At 46.8% G+C, this 25,328-nt stretch overlaps 1 protein-coding gene across 1 annotated transcript in view; it reads right to left on the bottom strand.

Annotated features, from left to right (window-relative positions):
* Positions 1-25,328, bottom strand: part of MOCOS (molybdenum cofactor sulfurase) — an 819,339-nt gene that overhangs the window by 84,017 nt on the left and 709,994 nt on the right. The window contains exon 11 of the mRNA XM_069620525.1: positions 18,297-18,421. Within this exon, the coding sequence (XP_069476626.1) occupies positions 18,297-18,421 (125 nt within the window). The remainder of the gene's footprint in view (positions 1-18,296; positions 18,422-25,328) is intronic.

Here is a 25,328-nt window from a genome sequence, read left to right as displayed (position 1 = left end):
CAGTTTGAGATGCCACCTGATCGAACCTAAAAACGAGATGGAAGCCGCAGTGCAGGACTTAATGCGACGCATGCAAGAATTATCAACCGAGGTCCAAAATCTTAAGGCGGAAAATGCCACGCTCAAACAATTGGTCTTATCCTGGGATTCTGCTACAAAGGAGAGTGCCCTGTTGGGTGGTATTGTTGACAAGTATGATGGTTCGGCAAAACACTTCATGGATTCCTGGATTCATGCCTGGTCCACTTTACCTTTAAACCCTATTATTTCTCGACTCCTAGGGCTAAAGTGGGTTTCATCATATCCCACCTTTCCGGCAACACCTTAACTTGGGCAACACCCCTTGTTAACTCCGGCGATACCCTCCGAGATGACTATGATGGGGTCATACAGGCCCTTAAAGGCATGTTTGACCGTCCAGAGCAGGTCTATACTGCCCAAGAATGCTTGCTGGACTTTCAACAGGGCTCCCAAGACATGCTCACTTATGTGACCAGATTTAAACAATTGGCTAAGGAAGCAGACTGGTCCTGTGAGGCTAGTTTTACCCTGTTCAGGAGAGGCCTGAACGAGGAGATCAAGGATGAACTGGCCAGACTGGCTCGACCAAATTCTTTCCAAGCACTAATGGACCTGGCCTTGCAAATAGACTTTCGCATCCAGGAAAGGAAGGCTGAAAAGAAGAAATCCAAGGGAAACCCACCCAAGACATCCTTGAGAGCACAGCCAGAACGGACGCAAACCCAAGCCCAGCCCCAGAACCTGAACCCATGCAAATTGGAGCCTTCCGTGGCCCCATATCACCTCAAGAAAGGTTGAGAAGAATCCATACGGCTTTGTGTATGTATTGTGCTTCAGACAAACATTTGGTCAGGGAATGTCCTCTGGCACCTCCTCGGCGTTCGGGAAACGCCAGCTCTCGATCTTAAATGGAGCAGAGATTCAGGAGAGAGATGTTTGCTCCACATCAATTCCATCCTTAAACTCTCCTGGACAAAACAGACTGGTCGTTCTCCAGGCATTTCTTTCACCCTCGAAGAGTAAGATCTGCCCCATTCTGGCCTTGGTTGACTGTGGAGCTAAGCGAACCTTCAGAGATCAGGAATGGGTTGTCAGTCATCAAATCCCATATGAGGCACGAAGCACCATGCAGCCTGTGGAAGCCATCAATGGAAGACCTCTCAGTTCAGGGCCCATAAGCCTACAGACCAAGGAAATCCAGCTCTCAATAAACCACCATCAAGAGCTAATCAGATTCGATGTCATTAAGTCTGCCCACTACCCCATGGTATTGGACATGCCCTGGTTACAAAAACACAACCCGTATATAAACTGGACAGCAGGATCACTATTCCTAGGCTCGTAGTTTGTATGTCTCGTTGTTTATCCCTGGAACTTCCTTTAACACCCCCTCAGGAACCACCTAAGGAGCAAGAAACTCCACTCATGGTTTCCAATATAATACAGGTTCCGGAGGCCTAACAAGGATTGGCCGATGTCTTTTCCACTGCCATAGTCCAGGCTTTACCTCCACACAGACCCGAAGACTGTGCAATTGAAACAGAAACCTTGGCAGTCATCCCCTTCGGTAGGATGTTTATCCTTTCCGAACTTGAGAAAAAGGCCCTCAAAGAATATCTGGATACAAACCTTGAAAACGGTACCATAAGACCTTCAAAGTCACCAGCAGGCACATCATTGTTCTTTGTTCCTAAGAAAGACACCCAGGAACTTAGACATTGCCTCGATTATCGTGGCCTAAATCAATGCACTCTTAAGGACCGATACCCACTACCCTTGATATCGGATATCCTGGAAGCAGTGAGAGGTGCAGTAATATTCACCAAAGTGGATCTCAGGAGTGCCTACCATTTGATCCATATCCGGGAAGGAGATGAGTGGAAGAGCGCCATTAGAACACCCTTTGGACACTACGAGTACCTGGTCATGCCCTTTGGACTATCCAATGCCCCAGCAGTATTCCAACGTTTTATGGATAGGGTGTTCTCTGACATGTTGTTTCTCTTCGTCATTGTCTGTCTGGACGACATATTGATTTTTTCCAAGGACCCTCTGAAGCATGAAGGACATGTTAAGGCAGTTCTACAAAGACTCCGGGAACATCACCTCTTAGCCAAGCCTGAAAAATGTTAGTTTCACGTTACCTCTGTGCACTATCTGGGATTTATCCTTAGTCCAGAGGGGATTGGCATGAACCCTTCAAAGGTAAAGGCCATTCTCGCATAGCCTACTCCCACATCTGTGAAACATATCCAATCCTTCCTAGGAATAGCCAATTTCTACCGAACATTCATAGCCACCTTTTCCGAGATCGTACAACCTATAGTGGCTCTGCTAAAGAAGGATACCCCATTTGTCTGGTCAACATTACAAGAAACTGCATTCCAACGTTTGAAGACCGAGTTTACGGAAGCTCCCATTTTGGCTCAACCCGATACAAGTCAACCCTTTTTAGTGGAAACGGATGCCTCTAATTACGCTATAGGAGCAGTGTTGAAGCAGAAAATGGAGGACGATTTGGAACACCCCGTTGCTTATCTTTCAAGAACCTTAACTCCGAGTGAAACACACTACTCCGTCCCGGAAAAGGAACTGTTAGCCATTCGCCAAGCCTTCACTGATTGGCGACACCTACTTCTGGGAGCCAGACATCCTGTCCAAGTCCGTACTGATCATCGAAACCTTCAGATTCTACAGTCACTGGAGTGCAGGAACAGTCGTCAGGCACGTTGGGCCTACTTTTTTGCCCAGTATCAGTTCCACATTACTCATGTTCCTGGATCACAGAACCTGATCGCTGACGCCTTGTCTCGCCGTCCTGACTATGTGACCACTGAAGATAAGGCATTTCCTAAAATGTTTTCTCCCACGATCTTCGTAGCCCAAGCAGTTGATCTCCTGGAAGAAGTCCGATTGCAAACCCAATCCTCGGAAATGTGGAAGGACATCTCAACAAGTGTTAGGAAAGATTTCGTAATTGTAGGGAATTTTCCTTCCATGTGGCAACCCCTAAACTTTTTGCTATTGTTTTTAACCTTGTTCTTGACTTTGCCAGAGAAGTACAGCCTTCTGCCGCACTTCTCTGGGCTTTCGCTCCTTTTCTTATGGGGAAACTGACATGCCCTTAAGACAGTCAGTACCGGGGAACGTGGTTTCCCGTAGTTTCTTTAATCGTGTCGCCATTTTAGTGCAACACGACACAAGAGGGCACTGTAAGCTAAGTTACAGCTCTCTTGGGTCTCTAGCCTTCTACAGGCCCTAGATACTCTTTTAGGATGGTATTTGATCGGTGCAAGTCATTCAGGGACTCGAATGGTGGCAGCAATCGTTTTGTTTATTTTGAGCTCCTTTTGGCGTTCTGAGCACGTTTTTGCACTGAACCCAAAATGGTGGCCTGGCTCCCAAAATGGCCAGGCCGCGAGGCTCCTTTGTCTTGTCCACTGACCGTCTTGCTCCCTTCACCTTCCCCAGGTCAGACGACCCGGGGCCTTCCTTATTTGGGCATGTACTTTCCCGCGAAACGTGGTTGCTTTCGCGGGCTTCTACATGTCGGTTGTGTGCCTCCAGGGTGTGGGCTGGGATGTCTGGTCCCAATACTCATCCTGGGTGCCAGAGAGTCTGGGGTGGTGTGAATGCCTGGGACCACCGTGGTCCGTGATTGGTCCACGTATGGTATGTGTGTTGATGAGCGGATCTCCCATTGGCTCCCCTCCGTTTTGGCGCGAAGGGAACCGTGGATAAGAGGGAGCTGGAAACACCACTGCCATGTCGATCTCCTGAGTTCTCACGAACGAAGGAATACAGGAGCCAAGTATCCTGCAACCCAGAGGCTGGACCGAGGAATCGCTGGTGACCCGCTGAAAGAATCCTCCTTTGCACTGCTGTCGTCCTGTGAGCACCCTTTCCTCCTTGGATCGAACCAGAAGGCCTGTACTGGTGCTTCGACCTTTGGAATAGCAGGAACAGCTATTCCCGGCGACTTCATCATCTCCTGCCAAGTAAGCCTTCGGAAGTGTCTCTGGGCCATCCAGTTGACTGACCAGCTTACAAGGGAGTCCTGCTCTGTAACTGCCGCCAGGTTGTGTTGTATTTCGAGTCCTTGTCACTCTCCCACGCTTCGTACACTTGGCGTTCCCAAGTCTGAAGGGAGGAGTGTACATTTGGCTTGAATACACACGGCCGCTCCGTTGTCCTGCTGCGGCAACAAAACTGTGCTGGTTTCGTCGATTGGGACGTCTTTTTGCTCTACACGACTACGAGGCGTTCCCTGCTCTTCTGAACCTGCCAGCTGCTGAAACAAACGTGGAGAAGCCTGGGTCTGCTTGCTTCGGGGACCGGTGAGTAGTTTAGCTAGGATCTGGTCGCCCTCCTGCAGTATCCCATTGCTTTTCCCTGCTGTGTAAAAACAACACCCTTTTGGCCGTACTCGCGCTCTGCTTCTGCCCGCTGTGGAGGCTGCGCTTGAGTTGCGGAACCTGTTCTCCTTCTGCTGTGCACTAACCCGAACTGCCTGACTTCCTCCGAAGAGCTTCCCCTTTTGCCCGTTGGCACCGGCGTGGCAGGTACTTTGAGCACAAGGCTCCACTCTTCGCAGGGCTCGGACTTCCATCTAGTTAGGTGCCTCTAAAGGCGAACTGAGTCAAAAGCGTTATCGCACTGCCTGTTTTCCTTTCCTTTCAGGTGGACTACATATTTCGTGCTTTAAACGCTTGCGACTGTGTATTTGTATATATATTGTGTTGATATGGTATGTGTTGGTTTAATATTGTGATATTGTGATTTTCTTGCTACGGTCATTGTTTTAAAGGCCTTAAAATAAATGTGTATCTATTTTTGATATAACAACTGTTTGGAGTAGTTTGTAAGCGCTCTTGCTTTGTGTGCTCACTGCGGGCTTTCAGTCACCCTCACCCCTCTTGAGACCTAGTCTTGACCGCCGCGATCGCTTCCTTGATTGGTCTGGCTTGTCCAGAGGTTACCCTGTTCCAAGTAATTAGGTTGGCCTTCTGAACTTCTGCGCCACCAGGACAGAGTTCAGAAATCCGTCTTAACAAATTGGTGTACAGCGGTGGGATACGACTGAAGGTATCCAGTGTTGCGCTCGAACTAGGGCATTTCAGGTTATTCCAAACAGTACACGTAGTGAATTGTTGTAATATAACTTTAAAAAGGCCATAGTCCTATCAAACAGTATGGAAACAAATACCTTGTTAACTTTAAATGCTTCCAAATCAGAAACGCTGAAAAAGATGTGTGCGGAGAGAGGTGTTTCCTCTCAAGGCACAAAATTGGAAATGATCCAGAGAATCGTGGCGTGGCAAGAAGCGCAGCTTGACGCTATAACTTCCGAGGACAGTGCAGAAGGTGGTGGGGCTGCTCTCACTGGCAGAACCGACGGTTCTGCCGCTGCACTGATCCATCGCGACCACGAGGACAGGGAGGATGTAATGTCTAATGTTTCCTCTGCCAGTGTTGATGGGGAGGCTATGCTTGAATTCAAGAAGCAAGAGCTGCGGTTTAGGCAGCAGGAGCTTGAATTCAGCATAGCCAAACTAAAAATCGAACATGCAGAAAAACAGAAAGACAGGGGTCACCAGTTGGAACTGGCCAAGCTTCAGGTTGCAAATGGATCCAAGGGTCCTAGACATGGGTCTGGGGCTTCCTCTCATCCACGGTTTCCGAAAGATCTGCTCAGTGTGTATGAAGAAAGGAATGACATTATGGACTGGCTGAATGCGTTTGAGTATGCATGCGAGGTCCAGGAAGTTGACAATGCTGATAAGATTGCGTGGTTGCTCAGTAGACTGCCCCATTCTGGCTGCAGTGCCATTATGGAAATGTCGAAGGCTGAGCGGGCTGATTTCGCAATGTTAAAGCAAACTCTCATTTTAAAGTTTGGGAAGACTCCGGCCCAATATTTAAAGCGTTTTCGAGAGTATAAGAAAAAGGAAGGTGGTACTTGGGTATCTTATGTCGCTGAATCTTTGAAAAACTTAACTGGCTGGGTCGAAGGTTATAAGGTTTCTACCTTCGAAGGCATGATCAATCTGGTCATGCTGGAACACATTTTTGCTTCTTCTTCCCCGGAGCTTAAGCAGCATTTGGCCGATTCGAAGGAGATAGATCCTAAGAAGCTGGCCATTGCAGCAGACTTATGGGTGTCACATCGAGTGTCCCATAAGGACAAAACTCATCCTGGTAAGCAGGAGGAAGGGAAAAAGTCCAAAGATATGGAGGGTGGGGAATCTGCTAAATCTTCTTCCCATAAGGGCCACAAAAAGAAAAACAAGGGTAAGACACAAGAGAACTCACAGGGTAGTGGAGGTCCGCCTCCAAAACAGAACTCTGGTTACAATAAGCCTCCCTACGTAAACAGACCCACTGGGGCTTGTTTTTCTTGTGGAGCAACTGACCATGTGAAGGGGGATCCCCGTTGTAAGGTTAGACCTTTGGGGGTCCACTCCGCTAATCTGGCCTTCTCCTCCTACGAGGAAGAAGAGATTACAGGAGCATCCTTCTCCTCAGACTCATTTCCCAGCGGAATAGAGGCTGAGGTAGTTTTAGTGTCCCTGGGTTCCTGGGAGCCTAAAGTCGCAGAGGCTTATGCTAGGATTCCGGATAATACCAAGCACTACTTTAAAGACAGTGTGCTGATCAATGGAGTGGATACTCCAGCTCTTAGGGATAGTGGGTGCAGTCGAACTGTAGTGGATTCTACCTTGGTAGACTCAGAGGAAGTTGCCAGAGCTACTCTGATGCCCACTAAGTTGGCTGACGGCCCCCTCCGTATGTTTCCCGTGATCCCTGTAAATCTTACTTTAAATGGTACAGCAGTCAGGATTCCAGTGAGCATTCAGAGAAACGTCCCGGGAAAGGTCTTGTTGGGCAATGATCTCAGAGCTTTAGGGCTCGTAGGAGACACTGCCGAAAGACCCTACACACGGTCTCAAGCACGGGCAGCATTGGCCAAGTCCAATACGCCGCCCCAGCCGAAGGGGAAACCCAAGGCGAAAGGAGTCTACAAGTCAAGACGAGGGAAAGAGAATATTCCCCCGAGCTCGCCTACCACTGCGGTGGAGGAAGTTGGTCAATCGCCCGGGCCTGACGAGGAGGTGGCGATGCCTGAAGTATTCGACCCCAACGATCATCCTGAACTAAAAGACTTGTTAGTTGAAGGAGGTCCTGATAGGGACGAATTCAGTAAAGGCCAACGTGAGTGCCCATCTCTGGAAGGCCTAAGGAGACAGGCCTGCTCCCAGCTTGAGGGTGAACCTCCTGGGAAGCATAGGATTTATTGGGAAGGTGGACTCCTGTATAGTGAGCCCACAGAGTCTACAGAAGGAGACCATAGGAGGTTGGTGGTTCCCCTTGCTGTTAGACCCTTCCTCCTGCAGTTGGCGCATGAAGTTCCCCTTGCTGGTCACCTTGGTATGAAGAGGACCAAGCAAAGGTTATCCATGCACTTCTACTGGCCCAAGATGGGGGTGCAAGTAGAAAGTCACTGCAGGAGTTGCGCCTCCTGCCAGTTGTCTGGTAAGGTTGGCGCGACAATCCAAGCTCCGTTGGTACCGCTCCCAGTTGTGGGGGTACCATTTGAAAGGGTAGGGATCGACATCGTTGGTCCCCTTGACCCGCAAACATCCTCGGGCAATAGGTTTATCCTGGTGCTGGTCGACCATGCAACCAGGTATCCTGAGGCCATCCCATTGAAAACTGTAACTGCCAAGTCGGTTGCAAAAGCTTTACTCGGCATATTTACTAGGGTTGGCTTCCCTAAAGAAGTTGTGTCAGATCGTGGCAGCAACTTTATGTCGAAGTATATGCAGGCTATGTGGAAAGAATGTGGGGTCACCTACAAGTTCTCTTCTGCATATCACCCCCAGACCAATGGTCTGGTGGAACGTTTCAACAGAACGTTAAAGAGCATGATTGGGGCTCTGGAGGAGCCCCAGAGAAGAAAATGGGATCTTCTTTTACCATGCTTGCTGTTTGCCTACCGAGAGGTACCACAGGAGGGTGTTGGCTTCAGCCCCTTCGAACTTCTGTTCGGTCATCCCGTACGGGGACCCTTAGCCATCGTCAAAGAGGGATGGGAGATGCCCACTCCCCCTGTTACTACCAATGTAGTTGACTATGTGCTAGGGCTCAGAAAACGGATGGTACTTCTGATGGGCTTGGCTAGTGATAAATTGAAGGCAGGGCAAGCGCTGGTGAAACATTGGTACGACCAGAAAGCTTCCCTCATCAACTTTACACCTGGTCAGCAAGTCCTGATCATGAATCCAATAAGGCCTCGCGCTTTACAGGACAAATGGTCAGGCCCTTACACAGTGGTGGAGCCCCTGGGTGAGGTGAACTATTTAGTGGACCTTGGAAGGCCTGGACAGGCTCCAAAAGTGTTTCACGTGAATAGGCTGAAGGCTTTCGTCCCAAGAGTCGAAATCGCAGCACTGCTACTGGCGTCAGACGTTGAGGAAGAGGAGTCTGAACCTCTCCCCGACCTGTTCCAGAGCGGTCCTTCAGATAGCTCCGTTGAGGGTGTCCGAGTGGCCCCTCACCTGACTTCTGATCAGCAGGCGGAGGTGAAAAGTTTGCTTAGGCAGTTTTCCCCCCTGTTTTCACAGTCCCCTGGTTTGACACCTTGGTGCAAACATAACATTGACACAGGAGACAGTGTACCTACCAAAAGTAGGGGATACAGGATGTCAGATAAAGTATGGTCTTATATTAAGACCGAGGTCAACAAGATGTTAGACCTTGGGGTGATTGAACCCTCTAGTAGTCCTTGGTCCAGTCCTGTGGTTTTGGTTCCAAAAGCAGGCACTTCTGAATTGAGGTTCTGCGTGGATTACAGGGCTCTGAATGCTGTCACCAAGACAGATGCACACCCCTTGCCTCGAACAGATGAGCTGGTGGATACTTTGGGTGCCTCCAAGTACCTCAGCACGTTTGACCTCACTGCTGGCTATTGGCAAATAGCTTTAGCAGAACATGCCAAGGAGAAGACAGCATTTTCTACTCCAGACGGCCTTTACCAATTCCGGGTAATGCCGTTCGGGTTGAAGAATGCACCTGCCACTTTCCAGAGGCTTGTGAATCATGTGTTGAATGGGTTGGACGAATTCTGTCTTGCATATCTGGACGATATAGCAGTTTTCAGTGCCACCTGGGAAGACCATGTGAAACACCTCAGGATTGTGCTCCAGGCTCTTCAGAAAGCCCACTTGACCATAAAGGCTAGTAAATGCCAGATTGGACAAGGCTCAGTGGTTTACCTTGGACATGAAGTAGGTGGAGGGAGGATACAGCCTCTACCCAGTAAAGTACAAGCAGTACAAGACTGGCCTACCCCCACTACGCAAACCCAAGTGAGAGCCTTCTTAGGACTCACGGGTTATTACCGCAATTTTGTGGCAGACTATGGCACCATAGCTGCTCCTCTGACTGCCCTCACAACTCCGAAGAAACCCAAGAAGGTAACTTGGACCGACGAGTGTGAGAAGGCCTTCAATGGCTTAAAAGACTCCTTGTGCCAGGCCCCTGTGCTCAGGGCCCCTGATTATCAAAGACCTTTTATCGTGCAGACGGATGCCTCTGACACTGGGATAGGAGCTGTACTATCACAAGTAGATGAGAAGGGTAAGGAACACCCTATCGGTTTTATTAGTCGTCAGCTTAAGGACAGAGAGCTCAGATGGTCCACGGTAGAGAAAGAATGTTTCTCTGTTGTGTGGGCCCTAAGGAAGCTGAGGCCCTACCTCTATGGGACCCACTTCACTGTGCAGACTGACCATAAGCCGTTAAAGTGGCTAATGAACATGAAGGGGGAGAATCCAAAGTTGCTTAGGTGGTCCATAAGTCTACAAGGCTTCGACTTCACTATTGAGCATAGGCCAGGTGTCCAACATAGCAATGCTGATGGGTTGTCCAGAATGTTTTACCGACCTGAACAAGAGACTCATCCAGGGGTGGATTAGTTCCCCCTGTCCATAGTCTGGGAGGGGCGAGTGTTAGGAAAGATTTCGTAATTGTAGGGAATTTTCCTTCCATGTGGCAACCCCTAAACTTTTTGCTATTGTTTTTAACCTTGTTCTTGACTTTGCCAGAGAAGTACAGCCTTCTGCCGCACTTCTCTGGGCTTTCGCTCCTTTTCTTATGGGGAAACTGACATGCCCTTAAGACAGTCAGTACCGGGGAACGTGGTTTCCCGTAGTTTCTTTAATCGTGTCGCCATTTTAGTGCAACACGACACAAGAGGGCACTGTAAGCTAAGTTACAGCTCTCTTGGGTCTCTAGCCTTCTACAGGCCCTAGATACTCTTTTAGGATGGTATTTGATCGGTGCAAGTCATTCAGGGACTCGAATGGTGGCAGCAATCGTTTTGTTTATTTTGAGCTCCTTTTGGCGTTCTGAGCACGTTTTTGCACTGAACCCAAAATGGTGGCCTGGCTCCCAAAATGGCCAGGCCGCGAGGCTCCTTTGTCTTGTCCACTGACCGTCTTGCTCCCTTCACCTTCCCCAGGTCAGACGACCCGGGGCCTTCCTTATTTGGGCATGTACTTTCCCGCGAAACGTGGTTGCTTTCGCGGGCTTCTACATGTCGGTTGTGTGCCTCCAGGGTGTGGGCTGGGATGTCTGGTCCCAATACACATCCTGGGTGCCAGAGAGTCTGGGGTGGTGTGAATGCCTGGGACCACCGTGGTCCGTGATTGGTCCACGTATGGTATGTGTGTTGATGAGCGGATCTCCCATTGGCTCCCCTCCGTTTTGGCGCGAAGGGAACCGTGGATAAGAGGGAGCTGGAAACACCACTGCCATGTCGATCTCCTGAGTTCTCACGAACGAAGGAATACAGGAGCCAAGTATCCTGCAACCCAGAGGCTGGACCGAGGAATCGCTGGTGACCCGCTGAAAGAATCCTCCTTTGCACTGCTGTCGTCCTGTGAGCACCCTTTCCTCCTTGGATCGAACCAGAAGGCCTGTACTGGTGCTTCGACCTTTGGAATAGCAGGAACAGCTATTCCCGGCGACTTCATCATCTCCTGCCAAGTAAGCCTTCGGAAGTGTCTCTGGGCCATCCAGTTGACTGACCAGCTTACAAGGGAGTCCTGCTCTGTAACTGCCGCCAGGTTGTGTTGTATTTCGAGTCCTTGTCACTCTCCCACGCTTCGTACACTTGGCGTTCCCAAGTCTCAAGGGAGGAGTGTACATTTGGCTTGAATACACACGGCCGCTCCGTTGTCCTGCTGCGGCAACAAAACTGTGCTGGTTTCGTCGATTGGGACGTCTTTTTGCTCTACACGACTACGAGGCGTTCCCTGCTCTTCTGAACCTGCCAGCTGCTGAAACAAACGTGGAGAAGCCTGGGTCTGCTTGCTTTGGGGACCGGTGAGTAGTTTAGCTAGGATCTGGTCGCCCTCCTGCAGTATCCCATTGCTTTTCCCTGCTGTGTAAAAACAGCACCCTTTTGGCCGTACTCGCGCTCTGCTTCTGCCCGCTGTGGAGGCTGCGCTTGAGTTGCGGAACCTGTTCTCCTTCTGCTGTGCACTAACCCGAACTGCCTGACTTCCTCCGAAGAGCTTCCCCTTTTGCCCGTTGGCACCGGCGTGGCAGGTACTTTGAGCACAAGGCTCCACTCTTCGCAGGGCTCGGACTTCCATCTAGTTAGGTGCCTCTAAAGGCGAACTGAGTCAAAAGCGTTATCGCACTGCCTGTTTTCCTTTCCTTTCAGGTGGACTACATATTTCGTGCTTTAAACGCTTGCGACTGTGTATTTGTATATATATTGTGTTGATATAGTATGTGTTGGTTTAATATTGTGATATTGTGATTTTCTTGCTACGGTCATTGTTTTAAAGGCCTTAAAATAAATGTGTATCTATTTTTGATATAACAACTGTTTGGAGTAGTTTGTAAGCGCTCTTGCTTTGTGTGCTCACTGCGGGCTTTCAGTCACCCTCACCCCTCTTGAGACCTAGTCTTGACCGCCGCGATCGCTACCTTGATTGGTCTGGCTTGTCCAGAGGTTACCCTGTTCCAAGTAATTAGGTTGGCCTTCTGAACTTCTGCGCCACCAGGACAGAGTTCAGAAATCCGTCTTAACAACAAGAAACCACTGGAAATTAAGAGCCAAGGAAGGCTACTTACTCAAGGACAATGCACTACTCATTCCTACACGGAAGTTACAGCAGAAAATAATAAACCTTTGTCATGACACACTCCATTCTGGGCACCGAGGTATCACCAACACCCTCCGTCTTATACAGAGACAGTTCTGGTGGCCTAAAATGAAGTCTGACGTACAGCAATACATCCAGGCTTGTATGACATGTGCCCAAAATAAACATGATAACAAAGGACCGGCGGGTCTTCTTCTGCAACCCACTCTACCCTCTAAACCATGGGAAATCATTGCAACAGACTTCATAGTGGAGTTACCACCTTCCCGAGGATATACTACCATCATGGTCACCATAGATTTATTTACCCATATGGCCCATTTTACGCCACTGATGAAACTACCCTCCTCTTCAGAGCTATCTGGAATATTTCTGGAACATATATTCCGACTACATGGGCTTCCTTCCAAGATCATATCTGACCGGGGTCCCCAATACATTTCACAATTCTGGAAACACCTCTGTCGAGTTCTAGGAATCCAACGTGCCCTCTCTTCAGGATATCACCCCCAAACCAACGGAGCCACAGAACGTGCAAACCAGACCCTGGAACAAAATCTCCCATGTTTCGCCACCAAGGTGCAGGATGACTGGTCTCTCCTGATACCCGTTGCGGAATTCACTTACAACAACTCCGAACACTCAGCGCTACAGACCAGCCCCTTTTATTGTAGTCAGGGGTTCCATCCATCGGTTTTACCCTCGGTTCTTCCTTACCCTACACCAGTACCTACTGTTGACTCCTGGATCGAAACTCTTATCAACATTCACCGGGAGGCTAAAGAACACTTGGAAAAAGCCAGATTACAGACCAAGAGGTATGCAGACTCCAAGAGAAGATCAGGTCCTTCCTATACGGTCGGTGACCGAGTGTGGTTGTCATCAAAACTACTTCCCCGACACTTGCCACCAAACAAGCTGGCTCCCCGCTACTATGGTCCATTTCCCATCAAGGAGATTATCAATCCTGTCTCATATCGAATCAAGCTACCTGACTCCTGGAAAAGAATTCATCCAGTTTTTCACACATCCCTATTGAAGCCCTACATCCAATCCTCTCGAAAATCCAGTAGACCTCCTCCTCTACTGGTTGACAACCAACTGGAATATGAGGTGTCCCGGATTTGTGACTCCAGGTATAAGCGGGGGCCATCTTCAATACCTAGTGCAGTGGAAAGGATATCCTCCTAGCGAAAGGACCTGGGAACCTGTTTCAAATATCAAGGCTCCTCGGTTGCTCAGAAGATTTCACCTAATTCACCCGGGCAAACCTGGAGGAAAAGGCCTTTGGAGGAGGCATGCTGTCATGAACTTCAGATCACGCCCCTTTTGGACCTCCTGGTCCTTGTCTCAACGGGGCTTACATTCCATACTACTTCCAACTTGGCCGTCCAGAGCTGAAGCCCTTGCTCGCTCCATGCGCTGAACGCGGCGTGATCTATTTATAGACTACACCTTCTGCGGCTCTGTCAAGATTAGTCAGGCGAGTACAAAGGCAGCGAATATGGCAAGGGAAATGTGCACTAAATCAAACAGTGAATAGCTTAGAATTAAACTACGTGCACACAGGAACAACGACTCATGTATGCTAGAACCCAGGAGTGCAAATAGAGTGTGACAACAAAATTGGGGGTAAGCACCTGACCACGAGGAAAGTCGGCAAGCGCCTTACCCCCAATTGCTGTTACAGGTACTGACAGCGCTAAACCCACGTGGAGGGCAAGCAATAACAGGATCTGTGAACTAACACTCTTGATGGTATTAAATAAGGGAACTAAAGAACAGTACTCACGAGGACGAGATAAACCTCTTGAATGTCAGCTAGCCCACGAATCCTGTTGATGAAACTGGGACCCAGAAAGGCTATAACAGCAATGGGAGGAAAACTAAATACCTAAGTTGGAATAGATTACAAATTAGTGAGGAAAACATAAGCATTCACACAGGAGCTAGCTACAACCGCACACCACACCTAATAATCAAATGGGAAATAAATGCAGAAGTGCAATGGAAAACACGGAATGGATCCCAATGGAAAGTAAGGATCAGGAGCAGGGAAAAACGAAATAACCAATGCAAACTTCCCCCTACCCCTCCAAGGAAAAGACAGGAAGCTAATCTAAGAGGAAGGCTAAGGCATACGGGTTTACAGCAGCAAAGGACAAAGTCAAAGAAATATAGAACACAGACAAACTGGGCTGCATCTAAAAGGGGAAAGCACTGAGAAATGCTGCCTGCAAACAGAGGAAGACAAAAAGGGAATCAAGGGAGCAGAAATCAATTTAGCGCATGAATCCGAAATCCAGGGCGGAGGAACAAGAAAACAGGTACAAAAGCTAAGATCAAGGAAAAAAGGGACTAGTCACAACAGGAAACACTGCAAGAATGACCAGCGCTGGACTGAAGTAAGACTGAGGCTTTTAAAGCTGCTTAACGAGCACCGCCTCAGGTGTGCTGATTGCTGCACCTGCAGCCACAGGTGTTGCCTATCCTCCACCCAACCTTGTCCTGCAAGGGTGGAGGTGAAGCAGCGGGCCAGGCATTCTGGGAAGCATAGTCATTTGGTTAAAGAAGCATGCTGGCTGCCAAAAACCTGGAATGGATCCGGAAGGGAAGTAGCTTGGAAAAAAGGGATTTAGCGCTCCCAATTCATCACAGCACTGTAGCATAAGGTTCGGAGGAAAAGTCCAGTAGGGAATAAACCCCAAATCATGCCCCCAAGTGGTGGGAACGGGAGCGAAGGGAGCGAGTCGTGACAGGCTCTGCGCGTCTCAAAGCTATTGCAGAGTAGCCTCAGACGTGTGTTTGTAGCTTGTGGTATTGTTTCCTTTGTCCCAGTGCTATTACCCGCTCCTGACCCTTCCCCGTTCCTGATTCTGAGCATTACTAGCTTTTCCAAGACTACCAGATTCCTGGACTCCGCGTTCCCGGAACTAAACGCAACCTGGAACCAGACAAGACTCGAGCAGCACTGTTCAAGACCAGGAGCGTTCGCAAGAAGGCAGCGATCGAAGACACCGGCAAGCACCGGTTCCAGGTGAGAAGGGGGGAACTCCTTGACAAGGGGCTAACCCTAGTCTTCTAGTCAAACTGAAAATCTTACAATTCTCTGCTGCCAAATGTACCACAAATGTGGACCTACAAGATCACAACCGCCAACATTATAAGTTATGAGATGTACATTGAAGATCCTTGCTCTAGCCCACAAAGCTGCGTACAGGAAGTCCCTGAACTACCTCAGCAGCCTACGTCCTCCTGTTGAAGCCGCCAGGCCTCTCTGCTCTTCCAACACAAACCAGATCAACCCCAACTTTTAAAAGCACATTCATGTGGAGAAGAAGGTTTACTCTAAGAGATGATCATCTCTTCAACTCTCGCTCCCTGCCTATTTGTGATGACCACTACCAAGCATCTCCGCTTTAGAAACATTTTGCTGATAACTTAGTTCTGCTTTCAGAATTTCAGTTCATCTACTCTTTGAGGCTAAGGGTGAAGATGCTTCTTAGCAATATATTTTGCACCATGAAAATTAACAAAATAAACAAAATGTAAAACAATAAATAAACACTGCTCAGCCTTCTGAATGTTGACCTGACAATATTTATCAGAATGGTGCATTTGTGCTTCTATTATGGGGTCGGTTGGAGTGAGGGGTGGCTTATCCATAATGGGATGCATATCAGATGCCAACCTGCCACTGTGGCTCATTATAGATGGGCCAAGGCCCGCCTTATGAAAAGAATGAGTGCTCCTATGTGACCCTGGGCTGCCTAGGAGCACATGGTCTCCCCTTGACAGTTTAAGTCCCCCAGTGTGCGTATCCAGGGGTGTTTATTTTCACCAGCCTTGCGTGGCCCATTGGGGGATGCTCCTGCCACACATTTAGGTCTCCCATGGCAGGATCATGCCCAAAGGAGCCAAGAAGCTCTCTATGCTTCTTGGTTCCTGTTGCATGCTGCGAGGGAGACTGAGGGTCATTGTGGCAGGTGCAGTCAAGTGTATGAGTGTATGCGTGAATGTGAGTGTTTATATTTTAAGTGTGCATGAGTGAATGATAGAGTGTCTGATGTATGTGTGCGATAGTGAATGAAATAAATGAATGGATGTATACATGTGTGTGTGAATGAGAGAAATGAATGGATGTATGACTGTGTGTGTGTGCCAGGTAGTGGGCCTCTGATGGGGGGATCCAGAGGATTATTTGTGCAGCCGCAGCCACAGCATATTTATCTTACTATGGCATGGCTTTGTTTTTTTTAACTGGTAATCAAAGATAAAGCAAACATGATAAGTGTTATTTATGTGGCTAGAATGATCTACATTGGTTTCACCAGTTTGCCCATATATTGTTACTGTGGTATGACATTATTTTTTACTGGGAATTAAGGTGAAAGCAAAGATGATAAGAAGTATTACGTTGAAGGCTGAACTTCCTTTGTGGTGTCCATCTAGATATATTTACTTACTGTGACATGGCATTTTTTAATGGTCATCAAGAATAAAGCAAACATAACAAGTGTTTATTACATGAATAGATTGGTCTACATTGGTGCAGCTAGTCTGGCTATATATTTTTACTGTGGCATGTCATCTTTACTTGGAATCAAGAGTAAATCAAACGTGATTAGTGTTATTACGTGGCTAGAATGGCCTACACTGGGGACACCAGCCAGGCCATATATTCTTACTCTGCCATGACATTTGTTTCTGGGAATCAAGGGTGAAGTAAACATCATAAGTGCTGTTAAGTGGCAAGACTAGCCTTTGTTTTTGGTGCCAGTATGGATATATGTTCATACTTTGGCATGGCATGTTCAATGGGCATCAAGAGTAAAGCAAACATGACTAGACTGACCTACTTCGGCATGGCATTTTTTACTGGGACTCAAGTGTGAATCAAACATAATACATGTCATTATGTAGCAAGAATGGCCTGTATTGGTGGCACTAGATGATAAGTATTATTATGTGGCAACACTGGCCTACACTGGTGGTGCGAGTCTAGATATATTTCTTTGTTGTGGCATGACACTTTTTAAAGCAAACATAATAGGTTGTATTGCATGGCTCGACTGGTCTACTTTGGTGCAGCCAGTCTGGCCATATATTTTTATGGTTGTTTGCATGTTTTAATGGGAATGACAGAGAAAGATAAGTATTATTTTGTGGCAATATTGGCCTATGTTGATAGAACCAGTCTAGATATATTTCTTTACTGTGGCATGACATTTTTTAATGGTCATCAACAGTAAAGCAAACATAAGTGGATATAACTCGATATAGTTTCTTAATGTAGCATTGAATATTTTACTGGCATCAAGGCTAAAGCCCTCATTATGAGATTTCTTATGTGCCCATACTGGCCTACATTGGTGCACCCAATCTGGACATGTTTTCTTATTGTGGAATGGCATTTGTACTGGCAAAGCCAGCAGGAGTATGTTCTTACGTTGGGATACTGGCATATATTGGTAGAGCCAACATGGGCATGCTTGCTTATAGTATCTCATTGTGTCCAAAGCAAACATGAGTATGTTCCGATATGGGAATTCTGACATATATTGGTGCAACAAGAATGGAATGTATGGACACAGCCAGCATGAAAATGTTGTTTATACTGGCACATATGGTGGGAAAAGGCATCAGGAAAATAAATTGGAAAATGCTCCCTTGTGCATATTGGATTTTTTCATGAGTTGTCCTACGAAACTGATTGCAAACTGTGGAAATTTGTACTCAATTTGTCACAGAAAGTGTGCTGCAAAAAACACAATTTTAACTTAATATTTCAAAATATTTCTTGTGGGGTAAACACCCCTGAACTTCCCTTGGTAATACTTAAGTAACTTTGATAAACTTCTCAAATGTACTTTAGTTAAGCAACAGGTGCTAAATACTAAGGAATGCCATACAAAGTGCAGCAGTGCATGCACGTTTGCAATTACAAACACATTACATTATTAATAGACTTAGTGAACAGATATCAGTATACCTGTCTTCAGAAGCCTTTTTTACTATGTCAATTAGAACCCAAACTGTTAGCTTTGCCAATAATTGTTTAAATGGAAACAGTTTGAAGAGAAGCATGCACCGTACCTTTCTTCTCCCTCTTATTGGCATTTCTGTTGTAGTCTAAGTTCTGCCTGATTAATCGACAACGACGGTCAAGGAACGTAGAGAGCCATTTTGAGACTTTGTCCCCACAGTCATATGTTTGCACTCTGTGGAAGAGAGAAAAAAAGATAAGGCAATCTGGCTACATTCTCTGCACGTGGAAGTGCTGGTCCTGGGACTTTATCGCAAACATTTTGTAATTAATAATACTTAATGCCAGCTATGTAATTTGGGGATCATACCTGCGACGTCTGAGCTCTCCCTTGCTACCCCTGTGGTCTCCCTTGCTACCCCTAACCCCTAAAAGTGTAACACTTTGAGCAGTGAACCTAAATAAGAAAGAATAGGAATAACAAATAATTTATCTTTCTGGAATTCTATACCATAATTGCTAGACTCATTAAAGGTTTATTTCAGGCACACTTCAGGGGGTGAGTCACTGATTTAGTCTGCTCTTAAACACCTCAAATTCACAATGCAGACAATAACTTCCAAAAAGCATTTAGAGTAGAATAAGCATCCATTTCGGACTATGTATTTTGCTTTTTGCAAGTTGCAGTTATAGCATGTGTTTTTCTGCCGTTGTCTCTGAATACGATAATCACAAGACATTCCATCTCGTTGTCCTCGTTTACTTGACCAAATTATTATGCGTAAAAGCTTGTGTACAGTGTAGATGTTTGACCATAGCAGATAAATTGGCCCTTGATTTCATTGTACCACAATTAATGCTTTGTTGTTATGTGTCTACCTTTCCTATCTCCATGCCATGCTGTTCAGGATGTGTGTTTGCATGTATGAGGTAACGATTGCCCAGAGTACTGGATGCCGTGTGAGTGTGCTGCTTTCCCTGCGCTACTCTAAATTCTTTAATACACAGTTACAAACCGTCCCAATGGTTTGTATTTTGCCAACCTCTGAAGCCTGAAAAGCAGCTCCACGCAGGCTTGACATGTGGCCAACTTTGCACCAGACCTACAGATGAACTGGCCTGCTGTTAAATTTCAGTTACCAGTTTAATGGTAGCCACTACAGAGTGTAATTTGCTTTCTAACTTTGAGAACATTCAGACATGTAATTCCTAATGTCCTATAGCCGGTAAAATAGCTCAGTGGGTTGAGCGCTCGCTGCTGCAATGTGTATAACCTGCAGGTTGCAGGTTTGAATCCCGGAAAAGGCCAACTCAGCATTTCGTCCTTCTGAGGTTGATAAATGAGTACCAACACAGGTTGGGTGATATTGTATGTATATTTGTTCTATATAAAGTGCTGACGCATAAGTGCTAAGCTGCATAACAACACATCATCATCATTTGGCCTTGAACATCTGCTTGCATTGACAGTAATTTGGTAATATGGGCCAATACACACTGATATTAACGATACGCATCTATTCTTGTATGAAATATATATCACATTACAGTGATGTTACCTTATTTTCCGTAGTGTACTTAGGAACAATGTTATGTGATGCCACTTCCTCTTTTGTCAAGGGGTGAAAGGTTGTGCTGCATCGTGTCCCGTGATGTCACTTCAGGGTGGGTTTAAATGACATCACTTCCTGTGACGTCATCAGTGGTCAAGGGCATGTGATGTCACTTCCGCTACCCCTGGCATTTTGGAGAAATGACGTCCCTGTTTAATATTACTTTAGTCAAGACCAAAACTCCTCCCAGATTGCCACTGAAGTTTATAGTCTTAATCCAAAGCGAGCCAGAAGAAGAACAACAGCTAACTTACAGTTCTAAGAGCAGAATTCTTCAAGAAAGAATCATGTTTTCAGCAATGAAAAATCAAGCTTTTACCAGAGAAATAACACAGCTCAGCCAGCCGCACTCTCCTCTAAGGCCCTTTTACTAAAAATGTGTGCTATGCTTAAGTGAGATAGGGCCTGTAGAAAACACACTGCTGCACGTCACTGCATTGTGTGCCCTTTTTCGACGTGGGCCATTTGGGTGCAGCATTGTGGCCGTAGTTCCGCAGAAGACAACTTGGCACGCTCATTTGGCGCTACAGCAATTTGGGCGCAGCTGCAAAAATTGCACCCGCACCTAATGAGAAAAGGTGACGATAACGTGTCTTCGAGATGATTTTCATTGAGCCCGTGTGAAACCCTTTGCCTGCAGAAAAGGTCCTTTTTGCGCTCCTCTGCCATTTCAGAATACTGCATTTTTATATTTCGTATCCTGTACAGGGCCGTATGCAGAAGAAATGGCTTCAGGTGGTGCAACCCCTTTGGAAAACGCTTTGTAAATCAGGCCCATAAACTACTACTCCCATAGCAAACTGGGCAGTAGTTCAGTGGGTAGAATCCGGACACTAAGTTCTGCCACCTTCAATCTACAAATGAAAGCCGCAGTAGAGCTGACTCCGCCTTTCATCCTTCCGAGACTGCCTTTCTATCTTTCTGAGGTCGACAAAATGTACTCTCTTGATCTGAGTAAAGATGAAAACTATTGAAGCATGTTGAGGGACACTCAGCATATTGACGGACAAGCCCGTGTTCTGCAACAAAACCTAGCATATGAACTATTCAGTGATCAGTGATACTCTTGTTTTACATATTAAGGGCCTGATTCATGGACATTTTTGCACGGTTCAAAGTAACTTTGCACTGCTGAAAAGTGACTTTGCACTGCTGAAAAGTGACTTTGCACTGCCAACACAAACCCTGATTTATGGAACTGTGTTAAGTGTATTTTCCCATGCTCTGCATGTTGTCTTGCGCAAGGTACTCGGCCGCTCGCAAAGACGTGCCGTGCTGGTGCAAAACCCATGCAAGACCTGGGAAAGTCCTGTGCAGTCAATTCAATGAATCGACGAAAAAGGATTTGCGTGCAGTATGGCACGTAAACCCACGATTTTCCACACAATTCATTCTATGAATCGGGGCCTATATTTCACATAAAGTGGTGCACCAGTACATATCAGCACAAATATGATTCTGCACCTTGCTGGCCGTGGCGGGATCTGTGGCAAACGAGTTGTAGTGAAATGCTGCATGCCGGAATGCGTCGCTGCAAAACGTCCTGGGCCAGTAAACAGAAACTTTGCACTGGTGCACGTGCAAAACTGTACGGTATTAGCACCAGGGAAAAATCTGCCCTAGTGCCCAAAATACCGGGGACATATTAAAGAACCTTTGCACCATGGCAAGTGCAATTTTGCATGAAATTAGCACTAAGGAAAGGTTTGCCCTTGGGCAAAAACTATTCTTTCCATTTATTTTTTCATCAGGGCAAAGTTTGCTCTGGTGCAAAATGCATTGAAAGTTTATGTTTTTTGCACTAGTGGATTTTTTGCCAAAGTGCTAATACCATACAAAATTGCACTTGCCATGGTGTAAAAGTATTCTAACATGGCCCCAATGTTTTTGGCACTAGGGCAAACTTTGCCTTGGTGCAAGGTTTCTGTAATTTGGCCCCTGGTTCATAACCACATTGCTGTAGTAGAAAAAGAAAAAACATTGCGCCCTAGAGGTGCCTGGTTTTAGGAAGGATCTCCCTGAGCCTGCGCACTGCGGTGCATTGCCAGGAATTACACAAACGCCAGGCCAGGCTAGAGCATAGCAGTACTCGCAGCTTCCATTCAGTGGCCTCTTACAGAAAGTGCGCCCCCTGTGAGGAGGTCAGGTGAGATTGTGCTGCAGGATGTTCTCTCTGATGTTAGAGAGAAGCGCCAAGGTGCCTTCTGTAATGCCGAATGTGTGCGTGCTATATTTACGGACGTGCAGTCTTGGGTGGCATTACCTTATTTGCGTGATTTCAATTAACGAAGCATGCACTGGGGTATGTTGTTTTGCACTGCAAAAATGACTTTAAACTGACTTTGCACTGCTCAAGTACACTTTGCACAGTTCCATGAATCAGGGTTCGTGCTCGCAGTGCAAAGTCACTTTGTACCGTGCAAAAATTCCATGAAGCGGGCCCAAACTGAAGGGCCCCAGTGACCATGTGCTGGCACCCCATAGGACGGGAGGGAAGGCGGTATAGCTAAAAACTGCGCAGCTTGTAACGCTGGTGAGGCGAGCCCCTTCTAAAGGCATGCTCAGCGGGACAAGATCGCCACCTCTGCGAGCGATACCTGGGCACTTGGGAGCAACTTTGCTTTTGAATAATGTTCATGCAGCACTGGGCTAAAAGCCTGTATGCACTGCGCATAGTGCAGTCAGGGGCCTTGTTCATATTACTAATGCTGCACCTCCTCCCACCGCCCATGACTACTGCTTCTGCCATCTCAACTACTGCTAATAAAACTACTCCTACTACCACTGGAAGCAAAACGATGCTGAGCAACACAGGTTCGATCCCCGGGTCCGCAATTAGAAACCTCTGGGTATTAAACGCGTTATAAATAACCCATTACACTTACATTACACTACTAATAATAAAAAAATGTCCAAGTGCAGCAAAGAAGAACTGCACTCAATGGATTCACCATCCATATCTGATCATTCAATTGTTTCCACCACCATCTCCTTTTCACCCTCTGACCTTTCCTCACCACTTGCTTCACCTATTACTAAAAGGAAATGTAAACCTTCTGTCATTCCCCCTTTCACCTTGACCTGCAGTTCTCACTCTGTTCCTTCACACCCGATGCCTCTTCCACCAACACTGCCTTCTCCATCTTCCAATCCCTACTATTTAGCTCATTCTCCGCTTACTTCTCACTGCTAACTTTCACCCCTAAGTCTCAGCATCCTCAACTCTGGGTCATCCCATTCATACGCTCTCTCCACACAGACATGCATCGGGTGCTGCACAATGAAGTCTTAACCGCTTGCATGAGTAGCTGCATCTCTGCCTCTCTGCCCTGAACTCTCTCAAATCCTCTCTTGATAGAGCAAAAAGGGAATTCTACCTAACCTTCATTGACTCTCAATCCAACCATCCTTGCCGGTTCAGGGGACCCTAAACTCACTCCTCACTTCTCCTTAGTCTATGACTAGCAACTCCAATCTCGCAGCTAATGACCTGGCTGAATACTTCAGTGCAAACATTTCCAAAATGAGATACTCTCTTCTGACCTTCCTCACACTCCCTCCTCCTACAGTTTATACTATGCCTACTCTACCATCATTCTCTGACTTTAGTCACACTAATACTGATGAATTGCTATCTCTACTGATGAAGGCTAACCCCTCTGGTGCCCCATCAGACCCTCTTGCTCCTCAGCTAGTCAAACCTATTGCCCCTTTAGTGGCCTCTCACCTCACTGAACTCTTCAACCTGTCCTTTGATTCTGTTTGCTTTCCCTCTGTTTTCAAGACAGCCACGATCATCCCTCTCCCAAAAAAGCAAGGTGCTGACTAAAACCTACCAGCTAACATTTGCCCTGTGTCTCTACTTCCGCAGTACTCTAAAGTGCTTGAAAGGTTTGTGTTAGACTGTCTTACAAATTTCTTACACATCCACAACCTTCGAGAACCCCTACAAGCAGGTTTACGTGCCTGTCACTCCACAGAAACTGCTCTCATGAATGTGTCCACCTTTTGTTGTCTCTGCTAAGCACTCAAACCTATCCTCTATCCTAATTCTACTTGACCTGTCCAGTGCCTTTGACTCTGTCGATCACTCTGATCTCCTTAATACTCTCTTTCTTGTCTGGATTGAATCCTACCTTCCACCTCAACAATTCTATGTCGCCTGGAGCAACAAAACTTCTCAACTCACTCCTCTAACTGTTGGCATTCCACAAGGCTGTGTCTTGGGTCCGCTCCTCTTTACACTCTACACCTGTGCTCTTGGGGCACCAATCTCTTCTTTTGGGTTCTCGTACCACTCTTTGCGGATGATACCCAAATCTTCTTCTCTTTTCCTGACCTCCCTCTGATCTCTCTATCAAAATTTCAAACTGGATGGCTTTGCACTCTCTGATGTTAAACTATACCAAAAAAGAAGTGCTCTTCTTCTCTGCCAAAAGCTCTCTCTCATCTCTTCCTCTGCCTATCCAGTTCCCGCCTCACTCTCCCCTGCTCTTGTTCAGCTAGAAACCTCTGCGTCATCTATGACCCTTCTCACACCTTTTCTATTTTCATCTCCAAAACATGAACAGCAGCTTGCCTCAACCTCTTAAATATTAGGAAAATCAGGCACCCCCTCCCTTTCAACACTGCCAAGCTTCTCTTACCCACTCTTTTCTTCTCTAAACTGGACTACTGTGTCAGCATCCTCTTTCAGCTCCTCAACTATGCTTTCTGTCCTCTCGACAAGATTATTTATTAACTTCGCTACCAAGACTTTTTGAACTCCCTTACTTCACCCCTACTTCCTCATACCGCCATGGGCTGGATGGCTGACTATGCAAAACAGACCCAGATTTATAAATCTTCTCCTGGTTCACCAATATATCCCCAGTAAGCGCCACTGTATCTATCCTCCTCTATCCAACTGTACAAGCCTTCTCGTAATCTCTGCTCTGCTTCCTCGACTAACCTTGTGGCTCTTCGCACTCCCTGTGCTTCCCATCACTTCCGCTCTTTCTCTCATCTTATGCCATTTTCATGGAATTCTCTTCCCCCGGACATTTGAGAAACAGTCCACACAGATTTGTTCAAAACCAAACTAAAAGCCTACTGCATTGCCTCTGAGTTACCCTCTTAACCTACTTCTCATCTGTCTGCTAGCTAAAAATATTTCCCTCTCCTCTTAGCTGCCCCCTGTCCCTCACTTCCTCAGCACTCTGACACTTCACCCATCATGGTCACATCCTGAGCACAGCTGGCCGTACTGCCTACCAGCACGTAAAAATGTCCAATGTTGGTTGTCCTTAATATATGTTTATCCATGATGACTTTGCCCTTTACTCCCCCCCACACCCTGGTCAGAATGTCCCTCTAACTCACCCCATTCTAAGAAGCAAACTGCTTCCCGTCAAATCTGATTTCCTATCTATTTTATGTTCTTTTATGATCAAAAGAGCACTGTTCCTCCTGCATACAAATACAAAAATAAATAAAAACGTATGCAAATTTAATTATTTTGATGATGTAGGTAGGGCAGAGTTCAGGGTG

Source organism: Ambystoma mexicanum, chromosome 5q (assembly GCF_040938575.1).
Source record: "Ambystoma mexicanum isolate Mex_15411 chromosome 5q, UKY_AmexF1_1, whole genome shotgun sequence".
NCBI classification, from domain to species: Eukaryota; Metazoa; Chordata; class Amphibia; order Caudata; family Ambystomatidae; genus Ambystoma; species Ambystoma mexicanum.
This window is presented reverse-complemented; position numbering and strand designations above follow the sequence as displayed.